This window comes from Mustela lutreola, chromosome 4 (genome assembly GCF_030435805.1).
Source record: "Mustela lutreola isolate mMusLut2 chromosome 4, mMusLut2.pri, whole genome shotgun sequence".
Lineage (NCBI taxonomy): Eukaryota > Metazoa > Chordata > Mammalia > Carnivora > Mustelidae > Mustela > Mustela lutreola.
In genome coordinates this window covers 113,526,717-113,544,592 of record NC_081293.1, presented here as the reverse complement: position 1 = coordinate 113,544,592, position 17,876 = coordinate 113,526,717, and the positions used below count along the sequence as shown (strand labels likewise).

At 35.4% G+C, this 17,876-nt stretch overlaps 1 protein-coding gene across 1 annotated transcript in view; it reads right to left on the bottom strand.

Annotated features, from left to right (window-relative positions):
* Positions 1 to 17,876, bottom strand: part of NAMPT (nicotinamide phosphoribosyltransferase) — a 39,141-nt gene that overhangs the window by 8,397 nt on the left and 12,868 nt on the right. Inside the window, exons 2-7 of the mRNA XM_059170832.1 lie at positions 14,818 to 14,974; positions 13,234 to 13,337; positions 10,992 to 11,120; positions 8,092 to 8,250; positions 7,400 to 7,536; positions 1,757 to 1,982 (exon numbers count right to left, since the gene is read on the bottom strand). Of these exons, the coding sequence (XP_059026815.1) occupies positions 1,757 to 1,982; positions 7,400 to 7,536; positions 8,092 to 8,250; positions 10,992 to 11,120; positions 13,234 to 13,337; positions 14,818 to 14,974 (912 nt within the window). The remainder of the gene's footprint in view (positions 1 to 1,756; positions 1,983 to 7,399; positions 7,537 to 8,091; positions 8,251 to 10,991; positions 11,121 to 13,233; positions 13,338 to 14,817; positions 14,975 to 17,876) is intronic.

Genomic DNA, 17,876 nt, shown 5'->3' with positions numbered 1-17,876 from the left:
ACAAACTTATGATTTTGATTTATTCTGCCTATGCCCAAAAGTTTGTTTGGCTTATTTATATTTTTAGATTTATTTGTTTGAGAGAGAGAGAAAACATTATCAGGAGGGGCAGAGGGAGAGACAGAATATGACGCAGCCTCCGCACTGAGTACAAGTCAGAGGCAGGGCTCCATCCTACCTACAACCCTGAGATCATGACCTGAGCCGAATCAAGAGTTGGAGGCTTAACCAACTGTGCCAAGCAGGTGCCCCAGTTTGGCTTATTCTGTCTGATAGAACGAAATATAATCCATCTGAATTATAAAACCTCAAACTATGATTACAAAGCACGAAATGAAGCACATACAGCCCAAGTTTCTCAGAAGTTCTTATTTAAAGGTGACACCCATTTTTTTAAAGACAAATTGCGTATTATACAAATCATCCCACTCATTCACTGCCTACTAAGTTTTAGAACAGCTGAAATTCCTGAACACTGATCTAAAATTTCTCAGAAAGCTTGGGTCAGAACTTACAAAAGACCTACCAGACATATATTTACCCCGAATCACTCCCTTTTCCTAAATGAAGAGTTTACCAATGAGAAAATTCCATACGGATGGCTTGGTTTATTCTTAATTAGGTCAGTACATTTTTATTAGGCAACAGGGAAGACATGAAACCCGTTAAATTTGCTAAAACCCAATTTGTTAGTATTTCAGATTAAGATCTTCAAAACTGCCTGTTACTGAATGGGATAGGAAAAGACTTCCTTGGTTCTCTATCCCCCTTTCTCAAGGGGTAACTTATCATCTAATCATTAGTTGGGAAAGTCTGGTGAAGTGCGAAGGCAGGAGCTACAAAGATCTATATTGGATACCTAGCATATTTTACAGGTTGTGTGACCTTTAGCAAGTTATTTTAACCTCTCTAAGCCTGTTGCTTTGTCTATAAAAGAGATGGTAATATTTATCACACATCTTCATAGAAATGAAATGACACAGCTTAAGTAAAGCACTTAACACAATATTTTTCTAGTAGTAGGCACCAAATAACCTGCTTTTACTAATGATTTCCAGAGAAGGCAAACCAAGTCCTGAATGCTTAAAAAAAAAAAAAAAAAAAAAAAGCAAAGCAGCAACGCTACATTGAGGATCAACAGTAGCTCCAAAGAATCACTACATGAAAAGAATTTTTGAATTCTTTTTTTTCCATGTCACCTTGCATGTATTTCTTCTGCACTAAAAACTTCAAAGGTATAGCAATGATTTGTGGTAAAGAAAAACCACAAAATTGGTAACCAAATCACAGGATTAATATTACTAATTAATTTTCTTTCTTTTTTTTAATATTTTATTTCCCAGAGAGAGAGAGGGAGGGCAGGAGAGCACAAAAAGGGGGGCATCAGGCAATCAGGCAGAGGGAGAGTAGAAGCAGACCCCACTGAGCAGGGAGCCTGATGTGGGACTCGATCCCAGAACCCTGGGATCATGACCTGAGTCGGAAGGCAGATGCTTACTCACTGAGCCACCCAGGTATCCATAATGTTACTAATTAATTTTCAAGGTATGTAGAAAATATCTGTTCAACATTATTATCTATTTGATGATACACAACTAACCCAGAGCTGTATGTATCCTTGGACAAATTTATTACCCTCCTTGGGCTGTAATGCTAAAATAGTTCTGAAATGGTATGTGCACAAATGAAATTAAAATAGTACTAATATAGCTCATCTATAGGCATTTTAATAATCAAGTTATGTGTTAAAATTTACCTTCAATACAGTGTCCAGAGGATTTCCAGAATCAGGTCTAATTATTAGTGGTGCCTCTGTACTTCTTGACAGTATTAAATGTCTTAGGTCTTCACCCCATATTTTTTCACATGCGTTGTAAATGTCATAGCTATCGCTGACCACAGATACAGGCACTGATGAAAACTGTGTTACTATATGTTCAAAAGCATCTTTTTCACGGTCTTTCCCCCAGGCTGTTATGGTACTAGGAAATAAAATGAAAACAGATTTACTTAGGCAGACACATTATCTACTCCTGAATCACTTCTCATGCACTATACTTACACCATCAACATCACAAAGAAGGTGAGTGATTTAGCTTAATGAATACACATCATAAGGTTGTTGACTATTTGGGCCACACTACCCCTTGGCTAATGTTTAAGAGTATAAGAAATCTTATTCCTGTCCCATAGTTATTTTAACTCTTAAAGTCATAGTCACCCAACTCTTTTTGTATTCCTGAACCTGCTCATTTAAAATCAGTGCACTAGGGGTGCCTGGCTGGCTCAGTCAGTATAGCATGTGACTCCTGATCTCAGGGTTGTGAGTTCATGCCCCATGCTGGGTGTGGAGTTTACTTAAAAAATCAAACCAAATCATTTAACTAAAAAAAGCAACTCCTGAATGCCAAAATGTCAGAAAGAATGACTACATATTCCTATTATTTTGCTAGGCAATGCAAGCACTTGGCTCCCTTCTGTGAGTTTTCCAAACCATATACCAATAATAGCAGGGACATATATTTGTCTATCTTAACTTTAAAAATCTTATACTTAACGGCAATTACTTACACAATTATTTGTACTGTACTGTATGTACATATAGTCAACTAACCCTTTACCAGTTATACCTTTAAATGGCCAATTACAGGCAGCCATTTATTTCAGCTATAGAGTATCCACTACTAATTAATACATGCCCAGGGAATATAAGAATTTTAATACTTAGTTTGGGCAAAACATAATTAAGATGGGAAATAAAATATGAGAGTTTCTATTAGGCAGAAACTGCAACAGTGATTTTTAAAATGTCCTCAATAATGATTCTTCTTGAATAAGATTAATAATATATAACAAGCACTTCTTAGTTAATAAGTATAGGTCAAACAATTTTTTTTTTAAAGATTTTATTTATTTATTTGACAGACAGAGATCACAAGTAAGCAGAGAGGCAGGCAGAGAGAAAGAGAGAGGAGGAAGTGGGCTCCCCTCTGAGCAGAGAGCCGGATATGGGGCTCGATCCCAGGACCCTGAGATCATGACCTGAGCCGAAGGCAGAGGCTTAATCCACTGAGCCACCCAGGTGCCCCTAGTCAAACAATTTAATAATGAATTTGAAAACTGTTACCAATTCCTCATGCCAAACCATTTTTTCTTCTCCCTAATTTTCTAGTCTTCATCTCTACCCCATCCATTTTTCTACGTAAAATAATGGGAAGACAACCCATTCATTTATTGTATAGGCCCATGTAGGTTCAAGTTTATTTCAAAACTGAAAAGTTACACTAATCTATGATTGAAACTGTCATTCCATTACAGGTGTTTTTAAAAAATATTTATTTTCTTTTCTTTGTTTTTTTTTAAATTTTAAAGATTTTATTTATTTATTTGACAGACAGAGATCACAGTAGGCAGAGAGGCAGGCAGAGAGAGAGGGAGAAGCAGGCTCCCTGGTGAGCAGAAAGCCCAATGTGGGGCTCAATCCCAGAATCCTGGGATCATGACCTGAGCTGAAGGCAGAGGCTTTAACCCACTGAGCCATGCAGGCACCCCTCGGGTTTTGTTTTTTCCCTCTCAAGGACTGAAGTAAACTATTTCCCCATGCAGTCAGTGATATGTTGGTGCTAACAGAGCATGTACACTTCAGGGTTATAAAGACTTAGCTACTCAGTGATAACTTTTGTATGAAATGGAGACACAGCAGGTCTATTCACATAAAACTTATTTTAGAGCAAACACTGCTCCTGACAAGTACAGAGGCTGCCAGTAGCTACGAATCCAACTCCCTACTTCATGCCAGCATCTGCAGGTGAAAGGGATAATTAAGACATGAATGAAAAGAAGCCCCATCTACATCAAGAACTACTACTGTCCTCTTTATAAGGATGTAGAAAATTGAGCTCAAAGAATACCAAAACGAGAAAGCTTTGCAATGTAAGAATGAACTCGTACAGGCAAAGCTGGCCGCCCACACAGTGCTGCCTGTCCAGTGCTGGTATCAACAGTCCCCTCCCTCTGCTCCTTGCATCACCCACCACCACTTTGTTGTTCATTTGTAGTCTTTTACTTGCTTCCTCTCTGGCACCTGAACTTCCTTGAAGCTTTCTTTCTCATAACTTCAGAGACCTCTCCACCATTTTTATTTTATTTTTTTCCTATTTCTATGGTTCCAGTCTGCCTCGGAGGCTGTGTTCTCCCCTTCAGTCTAACTATAAGCTCTGACCTGGTACATGCTTTCCTCCATCCACCTCCTTGTGTGAAAAATACTAGCTTTTAAAAACAACAACAAAAACCACTTGTGATAAGGGTTTCCAAAATCTATACCTTAGTCCAGGTTCTTCTTCTGGACTCCAGATCTACTTGTTAGGCAGGAAGGTGATTATCTTTATTATATTGATCACCAGGGAGACATATCCTACAGCACCCTTTACATAATCCAATTGTAACACCTATTCTTCTGATAATAGTATTTGGTATATGGAGCTTATATAAATATCTGTTCAATGAATTCTACTAATGCGATTATTCCAGTCATCAAATCAAACTGACAACTTTCCAAAGTTTAAGGAAAAGTTTATAAATAGCATATTTTTTTTCCTCCTCAATGTTCTATTGATTTTTGTTTTACTTATATAGTTTAACAAGGTAGTTTTACGTAAGCTCAAAAAAGTATGCATTTTCTTAACCACATGATGTACAATTTTAAGTTGGGTTCCACATTAAATAGTCTAATACTTCTCTTAAGTTTCTTGGTCAACCAAACTCTCCCTACATCTTTGGGTTCAGTGGGTTTTTTTTTTTTTTAAGCAAACGATAACAGCATATACGTAAGTCCAGATTCATATATTCCTTAAAATATTTGTAACAATAATGGCTTTTAGAGTTCTCTTATTTTCAAGTTGTTTTAGATGTTAGCTCATTTATCCTGAATGACCTGCTAATGTTGGAGACTTGCATTTTAGCTCCTCCTTTTGTTTGGCTGGATGGACAAACTCGGGAAGGGAGAGGTAAGCAACCTGCCCAGGGCCACCCTGACTGTCAGCTGTAAGGTTTACTGGGTCACTCAGATTTCCCAGCTTTTAGTTCAAAGCTTCTTCACTATACCATGCTACTGTTCAAAAGACTTTTCCATTTAGGAACATCTGAAATATTCTTATATATTAAAAGGGACAAATTTATAAATGCAATAAATATTATGAGACATCCTGTTTTAACATGGAAACCCTAAGGAAGACATATCTTTATTCTCAGATTTATAGTATCATACTTGTGAAAACAAAACCATTAGTGAAGAGTCATATATATATATTATTTTTGTGTGTGTCTTTTTATTTTTTTAAAGATTTATTTATTTATTTATTCGAGAGAGCATGAATGGGGGGAAGGAGCAGAGGGAGAGGGACAAGCAGACTTCCTTCTGAGTGTGGAATCTGATACAGCGCTCGATCCCAGGACCCTGAGATCAGAACGGGGCTAAAATGAAGAGCCATCTGCTCAACACACTAAGCCATCCAGGTGGCCGCAGATACTACTCAAGTTTTTAGAAGATGTACATACATCTAAGTCCAAAATAAAACTACTGTAATCCTAGAGCCTTCATTTGTTGATGACATCCCTGTGTTCCCACTTTCATGAGCCTTGACTCATGAGAGCATTCAACAAGGCCCTAATGTCATGATACAGCATTTCCCATGAATATTTACAGAATTTACCATCTACCAGTCCCAATCTAATCATCAAGTTCTAGCAGTTTCATCTCCCAAGCCATTGCTCATTTTCAGCGACTTCTTTCCATTCAGAGCCACAGGGTGTGCACCTTGTCATCTCTCTAAACTGCTGCAAGTTTCCTATTCAGCCTAACTTCTTGTTTCTGTCAATTCACAGGATATCCTGCTATCAAAACAATCTTCATAAAGTATTTATCTGATGTCAAAGCTCCTTATGCTCAAAACTTCAATGCTCACTCCCATTTGAAAAAATAATTAGATTAACCTAGCATGATATACACAGTTAACATTCAATGTCAAATGAATCTGAGGGCCTTAACTAATCTATTTTTTCAGTTTACTCTATGTTCCCAACAAAATCCCTATTATGTTTCAGCCCATATTCCCTGAACACATTCCATCTCCTCTTTCACTCTTGCTTTCTCAGGACAATCCCTGACCTGTGGTAGGCATGTGATTAGATTTACTCAGAAGGATTGCTCTCTCATGTCTGCCATAAATTTTGCCATTCCTTCAAGAAGTGAAGATTTCACATAACCATCTCTATAAAAAGCTTTCTTTTTTTTATTTTTAAAGATTTTATTTATTTATTTGACAGAGAGAGATCACAAGCAGGCAGAGAGGCAGGCAGAGAGAGAGGAAGGGAAGCAGGCCCCCTGCTGAGCAGAGAGCCCCATGCGGGACTTGATCCCAGGACCCCGAGATCATGACCTGAGCCGAAGGCAGTGGCTTAACCCACTGAGCCACCCAGGCGCCCCTATAAAAAGCTTTCTTGATCCTGCCAGCGAAGTAACATCTTTCCTTTCCTTCCCTTGCAGCACTAGAGCACTTTCATCTCTTTAAAAGTACTTCATCAACAGAGCAGAAAGTTGCTAGTTTATTATTTTTATACTGATATAGGAAGGGTCAATTTCTTGTATTTTTCTATCCCTTACAGCACCCAGTAGATTGCCTTGGAGAAAACCTCACTGGTGGTTTTAGCACCCTGTGATATCGAAGTAGGAGTAAAACTTAATAAACTCCCCCAAACTGATTACTGTAAATAATTTTTGCTATTAAGAACAAGAAATTAGGTTTGGCATACACTGTAAAAGCTCCACGGACTTTCAGTAAAGTTTTAGTAAAGTGGGAGCAGAACAGTTGCACTCTGGATTGTAACTGCCTTTTACAGTGACTTGAGCTGGTTTAGCCATATCTGATAAGGTAGCATGAAAAGAATCTGAACCCCCTCCTTTCATCAGAGTGCCTTGTTCTTCTACAGTTGATGGTACTGGGTCCAGCTGACAACTTGCAGGGCATGTAGAAAGCAGGAAAAGAGAAAAAGCGACCCAAGTTTTACAGGGAGTGCTCCTAGATTTAACAAATAAAACGTATCTGCATGCGGCAACAGAGCAGTTCTTTTAAAAATTCTTAAAACTTACACGGCAACTTAAGAGTCAAAAGAAAGCTCTTCAGTGGTTTTTATTAGGATGGTTCCAAGTTCTCTACCTAATCTTTAATACCTAGTATAAATACTGAATTAATTCATTCATATTGCTTATATTTGTGAAGATTTACTGTAGTTACTGGCTTGTAATTAAGAAAAACATCACTGAATCACCAACACAAGAGTGAAAAAAGTCATTTTAGAAAACAAATGTTTAGATAATAGGAGGATGAAAACAGAATTGTACCTGTGTTCTGCTGCTGGAACAGAATAGCCTGGAACAGGATCTTTTGTTCCATAGTATTTTTTAACAAAAGCAATTCCTGCTACTGTATCTGTTCCTTTGAAGTTAACCAAATGAGCAGATGCTCCTATGCCAGCAGTCTGGAAAATAAACCACACACCAAAATCCAACAAAAGAAAAAGACTCATATTTTGAGGTATAAAGTTCATCTCTCAAGATAATTCCTGTCTTCAAGCCATTCTTAGCAGAGATAACAGTTCCTATGACAAATATCTAGTGTCTCCTAAACATTTAAGGAGCCAACTGTTACTTCTGGCAGAGAGACCGACTGAATCGTGACCCACCCTCATTTCCCACCAGCCTCTTTTTCCTTACTCTGCCTTGTGCCTTTCTGTAGAACATAATCTGACACCTACTGTATTTATTATAATATATAACATTATACATCCATTCATCCATTCGATATGTAAAGGAGAGGGGCATTTGTTGAAAGCTTCATTTCACATACTCTGAACAGAGGCTAACACATAGTAAGTACTTAATATATATCTATTGACTGAATGTCTGGAGTTTTAAAATGTAGTCTATTCAGAAACAAGATCAGTATCAGTAACATCCCCCAAATTTATAATTTAGATTACCATTCTAACCAACAAACCACATTCTATGAAATGAAGTTCATTTCAGTTTCTTACCTCTTGGGAAGAAACTCCTCTGTAGCCAAAATCATGTAACTTGTATTCCAGACCATTTAAGTTACCAGATGTCTCCAGCAAATATTTGGCCAATATTTTCTTTTGCTCTCTAGAATTTGTGGCCACTGTGATTGGATACCAGGACTGAACAAGAATAGTCTGTAGTGATAAAATCAATCACAAATATTAGGATATAAAATACCGATTTCTTTCTGAGTAAAATCCCTGCTTTCTCTGGAGGTATGTCCTAGACCTCCGTACTACCAGAAATACCAATTAGACATCTGAACTGTCGAGCAGGATGCCCACCGCGTGCAATCCGGAGATAGTGCATAGCTTAGCTTTCAAATCATCAACACAAAGGATAAGCACTATAGGATCTTAGTAGTACAGAACATCAAATTACCTAGTTTTTAGTCAAAGCGCCAACGAAGCAAGTAATATTTAGAAAAACTGTGATAAAGGACAAATTTTTTTTTTAAATTTTCAATCTGTCATGGACAAATAGTTTTATAAAATACATTCACACTTAGGTATTACGGCAATTACCATGAAAGTTTCTAAATAAGTTTGGTTATCCTCAATTACTATATTTAATGTGGACCTGCATCAAATAGTTTATGGACCAGCATGGGAATACACTTTGAACAGTGTGGGGCTAAAGAAGTTAATCATTTACTTCTCTACATAGTCCTGGATCTAATTTTTCCTTAGATCTATTATGACTACCAGTAGGTTATTTAGTTCAGCGATGTTTTTGCTTAGCCCTAGAGAATTCTATTCACTGAGTTGTGCTTTATGTTCTTGACTTTTATCAACTCATTTTAAGAAAGATACATGAAATATTTCTGCATATGCTATAAAACTGTGTGGTCACTGTCTATTTTATAATTCTTTTTAACAGCAAAAAGGTTTCGTTTTGCTTTTTGGTTGGAAGAGGTGGTTATGTTTAGCACAATGTGTTCAATCCTCAGCCCCTTTGTAAGTCTGAGACATCTTTACAGAACCCTTGGGCTCTTCTAAACATGTTTTGAAATCTGATTGCCAATTTCTAGCACCACTATTGATATTGATAAAGTAATTCAATAATTTTAGTGGGTTTTAAAAATCAGTGTACAGTGAATAGCGAAGAATATTAGCAATAACTCTGAACATACACTGGGCAAGGTCACTGGAAGGAATACTATTTAGTGCTATTTAAAATGTTTTAAATCAAGGATTGCCTGAACAACATTTTTAAGTTTGTAAATAACAAGTTGTCTAAATATAACATTTTTAACTTTATGGTTGTCTAGTGAAATACACCAAAATAATGATTATTTCAAAAGGGTTTTTGTTGTTGCTTTTTTAAAGCTAGTGTTTTTTTCACTTTCTGAAGAAAATAAAAACATACATGAAGCAAGGTGAGCTGGGAATTAGTCCTCCATGTCCATAAATATCTGCTCTATGGCCGTTCAATTAGATACAAGGGCAAGTACTTATTGACTAAACCCTCAATCAGAAAATAAAAGTGAAAAAAGTTACCCATAGATGATGATTTTCAAAATAAGATTTATCTGCTTGGGATATTCTGGCACTGAAGGTAACTTTGGATAACTATTCCTTTTGTGTTTTTATAATACCATCCTCTTAAAGTCTAGTACTTCCCAGTAAAAATACTATCACAACTATATAAAAACTAGTAAGTTTTCAGTCAATTCAAAGTTTTAAAACACTGCAGTAAACTACTTTAAGTCATTATTTTGGGCAACTGGACATTTTTCCTGGGCCTATTAGCCTACTATAAGTTGATGTCCCATAAAGGGCCCAGTTAATTTTGAGTTTTAAATTTTCTGTCAATTTCGAAAATGTATTTCAAACATATTCTTGGACCTCTTATATTCTTTTTTAAATTTTCCAGTACTTATAAATAACCTCAAACGTATGATTTTACAATATAACAACAAAGTAGTTTAACCAATAAATACTAAGTTAAAGAATTAGTTCTAGTGGCGCCTGGGTGGCTCAGTGGGTTAAAGCCTCTGCCTTCGGCTCAGGTCATGATCCCAGGGTCCTGGGATGGAGCCCCGCCATCGGGCTCTCTGCTCAGCAGGGAGCCTCCTTCCTCCTCTCTCTGCCTGCCTCTCTGCCTACTTGTGATCTCTGTCTGTCAAATAAATAAATAAGATCTTTAAAAAAACTATGAGCATGCGAAAATAGGACTACTTAGGTACAGATGAAACAAAAACAAAGAGCCTTCCTCAGAGTCTCTAGTGTATCCTCCTTTTTGGGCTTAGAAATTAAAATGATTAGCAAGTCCTGAGTGTTGTTTAGAAAGAAATATCAGGTGGTAAAACACAGGCTCTAAACTGATTAGATAAGGAAGAAATCTGTTGTTAAAAATCTGAACAAAATTCCTTTAGTATAATTAGAACAGAATATCCACAAAATATCCTAAGTTACTAAAAAATAAACCTGTGCTACTTTCCTCGGTTTTCTCTATGATAATATACACTTAGGATTGCAACAAACAAGAGAGAAGACAACTGAGCTTTAATAGTAATAGTTCTTAATAATTTCACTTAGATAAAGTCTCAGAACACTAGATTTCACTGGAAGGAAACTTAGATTATTTAATCCAACTGTCACTTTATAAATGAGAGAACTGAGGCCTGGAAAGGTTTAGTAAATTGTAGAAGATTACACAGCTTTATTAGTAGCAATTAAATTTTTTAAAAATTTATTTGTGTGTGTGTGTGTGTCTGAAGTGTATTAAGTGAAGATACAGAAATAGCTCTCAAGAGTTAGAGGGGTCCCGACAGGATTGCCCTATTAGTAGCAATTTTAAAACAAGAATGCCAGTTCAATGGTTTTTACATCCTTAATTGATGTTAAACTGTAATCAGAATAAAACAATTCACCTCAATCCAATTTGTAAGCCAGTAACACTCTGGGTCTGTGTTTTCCACTGTGAAGAGAACATTTCCTCGGGGAATGACATAGCCCTCAGGAACAGCTTTTATTTCTATTGGAAGGTGCCCATCGTATTTCTGGTAAAAGACAATAATGAATTTATTCATTCAACGGATGACATCCAGTTACTTGTTTTAATAAGGTTCTTTATATTTTACAGAAGCTAAACTTACTGTCATAAAAACTGTAATTGTACATGTTACTATATTGCTAGTAATATAACCAGAATATTCTTATTCTCCTGAAATAAAATTAACTAAAATTATTAACAGTTTAGGCACTGATACTAATTTTTAACTTTTATGTTATCAGAGTACTTCTGCTAAAAATATTTCTCACTAGAAGATAATCTCAAACTGATCAAAAAGTTTCTCATTCTTTTAAAAAAGGTTTATTCCGACATATTTTAAAGATATTCCAAGAATACTATCTTTCTTCTTAGTTGTTTTCATAAAAGAAAAGCTAAAGGTTAAAAGACAAAATAAGGGACTGCCATTAGCAACATAAAACGACGACAAATGAAAAGAAAGGGCGCCTGGGTGGCTAGGTCGGCTAAATGTCTGCCTTGTGGCTCCAGTCATGATCCCAGGGTCCAGGGATAGAGTCCCACATCTGATTCCCTGCTTGGTGGGGAGCTTGCTTCTCCCTCTCCTCCCTGCTTGTGCTCTCTCTCACTATCTTTGTCTCTTGCTCTCAAATAAATAAGTAAAATCTTAAACAAAACAAAACAAGAAAAAAGAAAGAAGAAATAAAGAAAAAGAAAAAAAGAGAAAAGAGAAATCCCTGCCAGTGGAAGAATCTTAAATAGGTTTTCTCTTTATTCTGGTAGTAGGCTGAAACCACTTTAGGAATAGAAAGACCAAACATTAAGTATACTTTCTAAAGCTTTGGGAATCAATATGCAAGTGCAACAGTTCTCTCTAAAATTAGCCTGAAACACATTTGCTACAGAGTATGTTATTGGGTATTTAATTATGCCTCCTTTCTTTTAAAGGTAAACGGTGTGGCTAAATTTTGGCTAGGAAGGCAAATTATTTCAGAAATCCCAGGGACAGGTTAACTAGATAAAAGAAAAATCCATTTAATGAGAAGCACCGGAAGACCTTATGATATAGCAAAAAGAATACTGCCTTAGAAACCGCAGCGTGGACTCAAAAATACTGACTTTGGGCAAGTCATTTAACATCTCTAGGTCTCAGACTCTATCCTTAAAACAGGGTTAGGTGAGACTAGATTAGATCCCTAAAATTCTCTGACCATAAAATCAAAAGATTTATCACCCTGGCTACTGGGAATTATATTAATAAGCTTACCACCTATCTATCACTGTTCTCTTCCCAGCAAACCAAATGAGGTAAGTGTAGGTTAGCCAACAGATTTTACTAACCTTACTTAAGACACAGGGAAAGTATAGCACATAATGCTTACTTGACTTCTTCAAAGACCCATAAGTAAAAATTAGTAAAACTCAGTATTACAATATAAGCCTGAAAGTTGAAGTATTTCTAATTATTTTGTGTTTGATAGTCTACAGTGGAAAAGACATTTGTTTTTAAGACATAAATTAACACTTTACATGACAAGATACCAGAAGATCCCATTCCCAATCCATCTTTGTAGTGAAGACCACCACCAGAGGACACTCAACTCTCATAACTCAATTCCCAGATCTTTGGATGTTCAAAAAGCTTAGGTAATTGATCCAAACATGCTACGTATGAATATTACAGGACAATAAAGAATAAAAATCAACCTTATGGACTGACACGGAACCATTCCAATGATTCAGTCAAGGAAATTTCCTAGAATTACTGTATAGTGATAGTCTCACCACATCTATTCCCTTAAATAATGTATAGCCAAGAAAAAAGACCTAAATTTTACAACTGCCAAATAACCACACCCTTTTTAATCATAGCGCATCTTCAAAGAAAAGATCAAATCACCTTTCTGAAAAATGCTAGTGATTTAAATTATAATTCATTTATATTATAACCAATTATTTAGACCTGCTATAGAAAAAAATTTAAATGTAACCCTTAACTTTTCCAAGAATATCTAAAATAGTAATTATATTAGGGTCACAGATAGAAAAAAGTTATAATTATAGTCTTTTACTCAAATTCCTTTGTAAGAAATTTTGAACTAAAAGTAAAACCAAAGTAGAGCAAAACACAACATTTTTTTTACCTCAAGAATGTAGTTCCATCCCTTTTCATTAAAGACATCATCCTGGAAATGCTCTCTATACACTTCTTTGGCTTCTTGGATCTTCTCTTTGGTCACTACTTTACCTGAAAAGACAAATTCCTCCTTTTTACATTTCTAAAGGCATTCTATAAGTTGCTGAGTTGCTGTAGGATCAATCTCTCTAGCTATTTCACCATTCTATGGATTAAAAAACCAAGAACTGAGAGGTTAAATAATCACCCAGAGTCAACCGCACAGCCAGAAAAGGAATTTGCCCTTGTGCTTGTTCACTCTAAGCATACAGAAGTTTTTATTTGAAAAGCAGATGTGCAGAAAAAATCATTACACGAAAAGGATTTTTTAAAATCACAGTAATAAGTTAACTTCTAAGATGATTTATCACTGTAATTTTTCTTCAAATTTGATACAGATAATTTTCCAGGTGAACCTTTTCACTTTATTCATAAAGGGTGTCTTCGGGGCTGATAATCCAATAATTTTCACAAGGACTAAGTATTTGCTCCTCAAATACACTTTTAGTTATCTTTAGCTGTAAAATGAGGATAATAGTAGAGTACCTACTTATAGAATGACTATGAGAACTAAGTGAGTTAAGACACATGAAGCACTTGGCATAATGCTGGCCTCTAACAGGCAATTAACAGATCTGAGCTATAATTAATAATATTCTATAAAGTTTTTAAGCTATAGAACTAAAGTATGACATCAATCTTTAGGACTTTATATAAGGTTACTAGAAAACTCATTTAAAATATCTTGGGAAGTCTTACTGCAAAGTACTGTGGATATTCAAGTTGGTTTTCAATGGTATAACATATCTGAACTTAAATCTGACCTTAAAACTGCCAAGATTATGGGAAAAGATTATTATCTTTGTAAAATTCAACTTAATCTCTTTTCATTTCTGAGATTATTTTCATTTGAAAAGGCTTCAGACATGAAATTTTCCAAAATGTATAAAAACCTTTGTCAACTTTTTTCACCCTAGAAATACCATTATAAAACAAACTGGACATTCACATACAAAACTTGATCTTAGCCACAAGGCCGAGAAGCGATGGACTTTCAAATACAAAAGCACAGAAATTATTTTGGGGTTTTTTCCATTTTAAAACCTATTTTAACTAAGGCCACAGTGTCAGGCAGTTCTGAAAAATAGGCTTTTAAGATAAAACAGACTATGACAAAAATATTCTAATTGCTACCATAATTCAAAATGAATTTCTAGATGAATAATGAATCCTTTACTGTGAATTAATGACTTAAATCTATAAACATACCAGGTTAGCCTCAGAAAATTATTGACTTTTCTAAACTTACTCCCGAATTAGTTTCAGAAATTCTTTCTCATATTTAGAATAAGCCCATACACCAAAGTTTAAGATTTAATGCATTCAAATTAACAGAGTTTTTTACAATTCAAAAATAACATCTGAAACAGTCAAAATAGTTAAGTAAATGTCAAAATTTAACTATTTGAAATCACAGAATATAACAATATAGGAGAAGATTTATGAAGTGTTACATAAAAGCAGTGTTTAAATGTACTAGGAAAAATAATACCTTTTAAGTACTTATTAAGAATGTACTGCAACCCATAAAATACTGTTTCCTCGTATTTCACCTTCTTTATTTTGGAGTTTTCTGTCTTCTTTTCACGGCATTCAAAGTAGGAATAAACTTTGCTTGTATTGGGTGGGTACTGTTTATAGTGAGTAACCTAAAGGAAAGAGAAATACTTGAATTAGAGAACATCAGAAAAGAATATAAATCATGGCAGAAAAGGCTTGAAATTATCTAAAACCAGAGAAACTACACTTCTTATTTGCTACTGATCAGCTTCTTTTCCTGGCTGTAAAGAATACAGAAAGAAGCATCATACTTATTAGGATACTCTTAGTAGTTCATTCAGTTATCTTAAATTTGAAAACCAGAGGACAGCATTAAGTTTTATAAACAAATAAACTGAACTTAAAGAAGTATGAGACCTTTAATGGGATGGACCCTTGAAATGAAAGTTCAAAGAAAGGTATCTCATTTGGTCTTGGGGAATGGTCTTTCTTCAGGATAGAGAAATGTAGCTGCCTGGAGTGGTGCATACCCATGATATAAAAAATGAACTGGAAGCAGCATTTGATACTGCTACTATCCAAATGTGCTACATTTGATCAGTCAGTAGTCAATGATTCCCCATGACTCTACTTTGTATATAGTGAGGCAGTGAGAATGACTCCTTCTGGTCTTCATAGGAACACTATGAAAACCTGGATGAAAGTAACAACAGCAGCAAATAACTAACTAACCAACTAACTAACTAACTAACTAACAAATAAGTCCTGTTTATAATATTACTTTTTCCCAAATTTCCTCTGAATTGGGAAATAAATCCCTGTCCAATGTAACAAAGAATCCTTAGGAGTTGAAAAACATGAAGTATTATTTCTTTTCCATGAATTTGGATTGGAGTTACTATGTTAATATGTCTTTGTTTTAAGAAAAAAAGTGAGTTCATTGTAATTTGAGTTTTCTTATATTTTAATGTGGTAAACATTTTACCAATAGAAAGTAACTGGAAGTGTATAATGTGTATGTGCTCTGTTGAAACAGTAGGAATAAAAATGCCTCAAAGGTTAAGGTACAGGGCAGTCAAGCAGGTAATGGTGTAATGGTCGCTGCAAAGCAAGTTCCATGGATTACACTGTGAAGAACATAGACCGTTCGTTCTGTTTAGCTCCAACCCTAAGTTTAGGGAAACCAATGCTTTCCTTGTTTGGATGCATAATCTTAAAGTAAAATGGCTTTACCCTAAAAAAATATTTGTAGATTAGCATAAAAAATTCTAAAATAAATATACTCTATATAGAAGCAAAAAAAAAAAAAAAAAAAAAATCACAAATGTTTATAATAAGTTTTTCTTCTCCAAAAGAAGCAACCTGGAACTCTATGAAAACAGCACCCTTATGCTGCTTGAAGGCAACCTGCATGAAGAATCTTAAACTTAGAGATAGAGACCAGGGTTTGGCTTGGGTTTTGTTTTTGTTTTTTATGTCAGAACCTAGAGACTGACACTACTGGAAGCTGAAGTAGTAGCTCAGTGAAATAACTAAAACAAAACCCAGAGCAGTTAAATCTGTGAACCAGTTCACCAAAATGCAAATATTTGAATGATACCCTAGTAATAAATCACTACTATTTCAACTACTTAAGAAACTGATTAGAAAAAGGTTAACACCACCTAAAAACATACCCAAGATGTATATAAACATGAAAATGTCCAGTTTACAATGTAAGGGACTCCAACTCCTTTAGTGGGAATGAGCAGTGAGGCAGAAGAAAAGTCAACTCCAATGAAGTAAAAACCAAAGGTCTGGATCACATTATGCAAGCTCACAGAAGTTAGATTCATAGTTGTGACTCTCAGTAGTTTGACCTTTTTGCAGTTCAGATACTAAAAGGTGCATTTTATAAATTTACTTTTTCTACACCAGATTTAAAAGTGTTAGAAGGCAAATAAATTATTTTCATCACCAGTCAAAAGCTGAATGAAAATGTTCCTAAATTATTTAACCCCATTTTGGCCTAAAAGTATACTAAAACTTTTTGATCATGCAAATCCAGTTCCAGTTTTGGACAGTGAGTATGTTTAGAATTTCAAAGCTTTACTACTGCCATGTTCTTTAACTACGTACTTAAACCTCTACATAAATATTTGGAATGCTTCCTCTGAAAACAAATGTCATTAAAAACACAGAACTGTCTAGGCTGCTTCATCAGAAACTAAGTGTGACTTCTAAAATCTTCTTTGGAGAACTTTCGAGAACTGTTCTAGAATTTAACTTTAGAAGCTAATTCTCAGGCAATTAACTGCCTACCAATGAACACCCAATATATGTAAAAAGCCAAATAGTATGTTTGGATCTATTTATATTAGCTTATGCCATTGTTTTAATGGGAAAAAATGTTTAAACAGAGCTTCTTAGTAAATATTATTCTAAGAATATAGCCAACAGAAGATTTATAATGGTTCCAAGTTTTGCCAGGTTTACTAGCGTTTTACTTTCTTCATTTTACTTTCTGCTAAACCACTCTCTCAGAACCACTTGGAACCTTCACTAGAAAATGAGATGATACAGCAGAAAATCAAATCATTAAATTGCTATTTTGTAAATAGTTTATTCAGAAGTATATACTGTGTATCCATTATGTATCAGGCATTGTTTCAGGTACTGAGGATGGGGAAATAAAATGGACTAAGGTGGTTTTTAATTCTCAAATGGCTAATAAGAGCTAGAAGGTCAGAGAAAAACATATAAATCAACAAAATAACTTCAGATCTAGATGTAGGTTTGAAAAATTAAAAGAAAATGAGGGGCTACAGGGGGTCTGATAGATTGCTGTAAACACGGGGCCAGGAAGGCTTCTCTGAGATGGTGACAGGTGACAGGACCTAAACTACAAAACAGGAAATACACTGACTTAAGGGACAAACACAACATGTGTGGTTGGTACATGGAGAGTGGGGAGGAGGAGGAGGGAGTACATGGTGAGGTCACAGAGAGATGCAGGGACAAGACTGCGTAGGGCTTGTACGCTACAGCAAGGAGCTTGACTATTACCTCAAG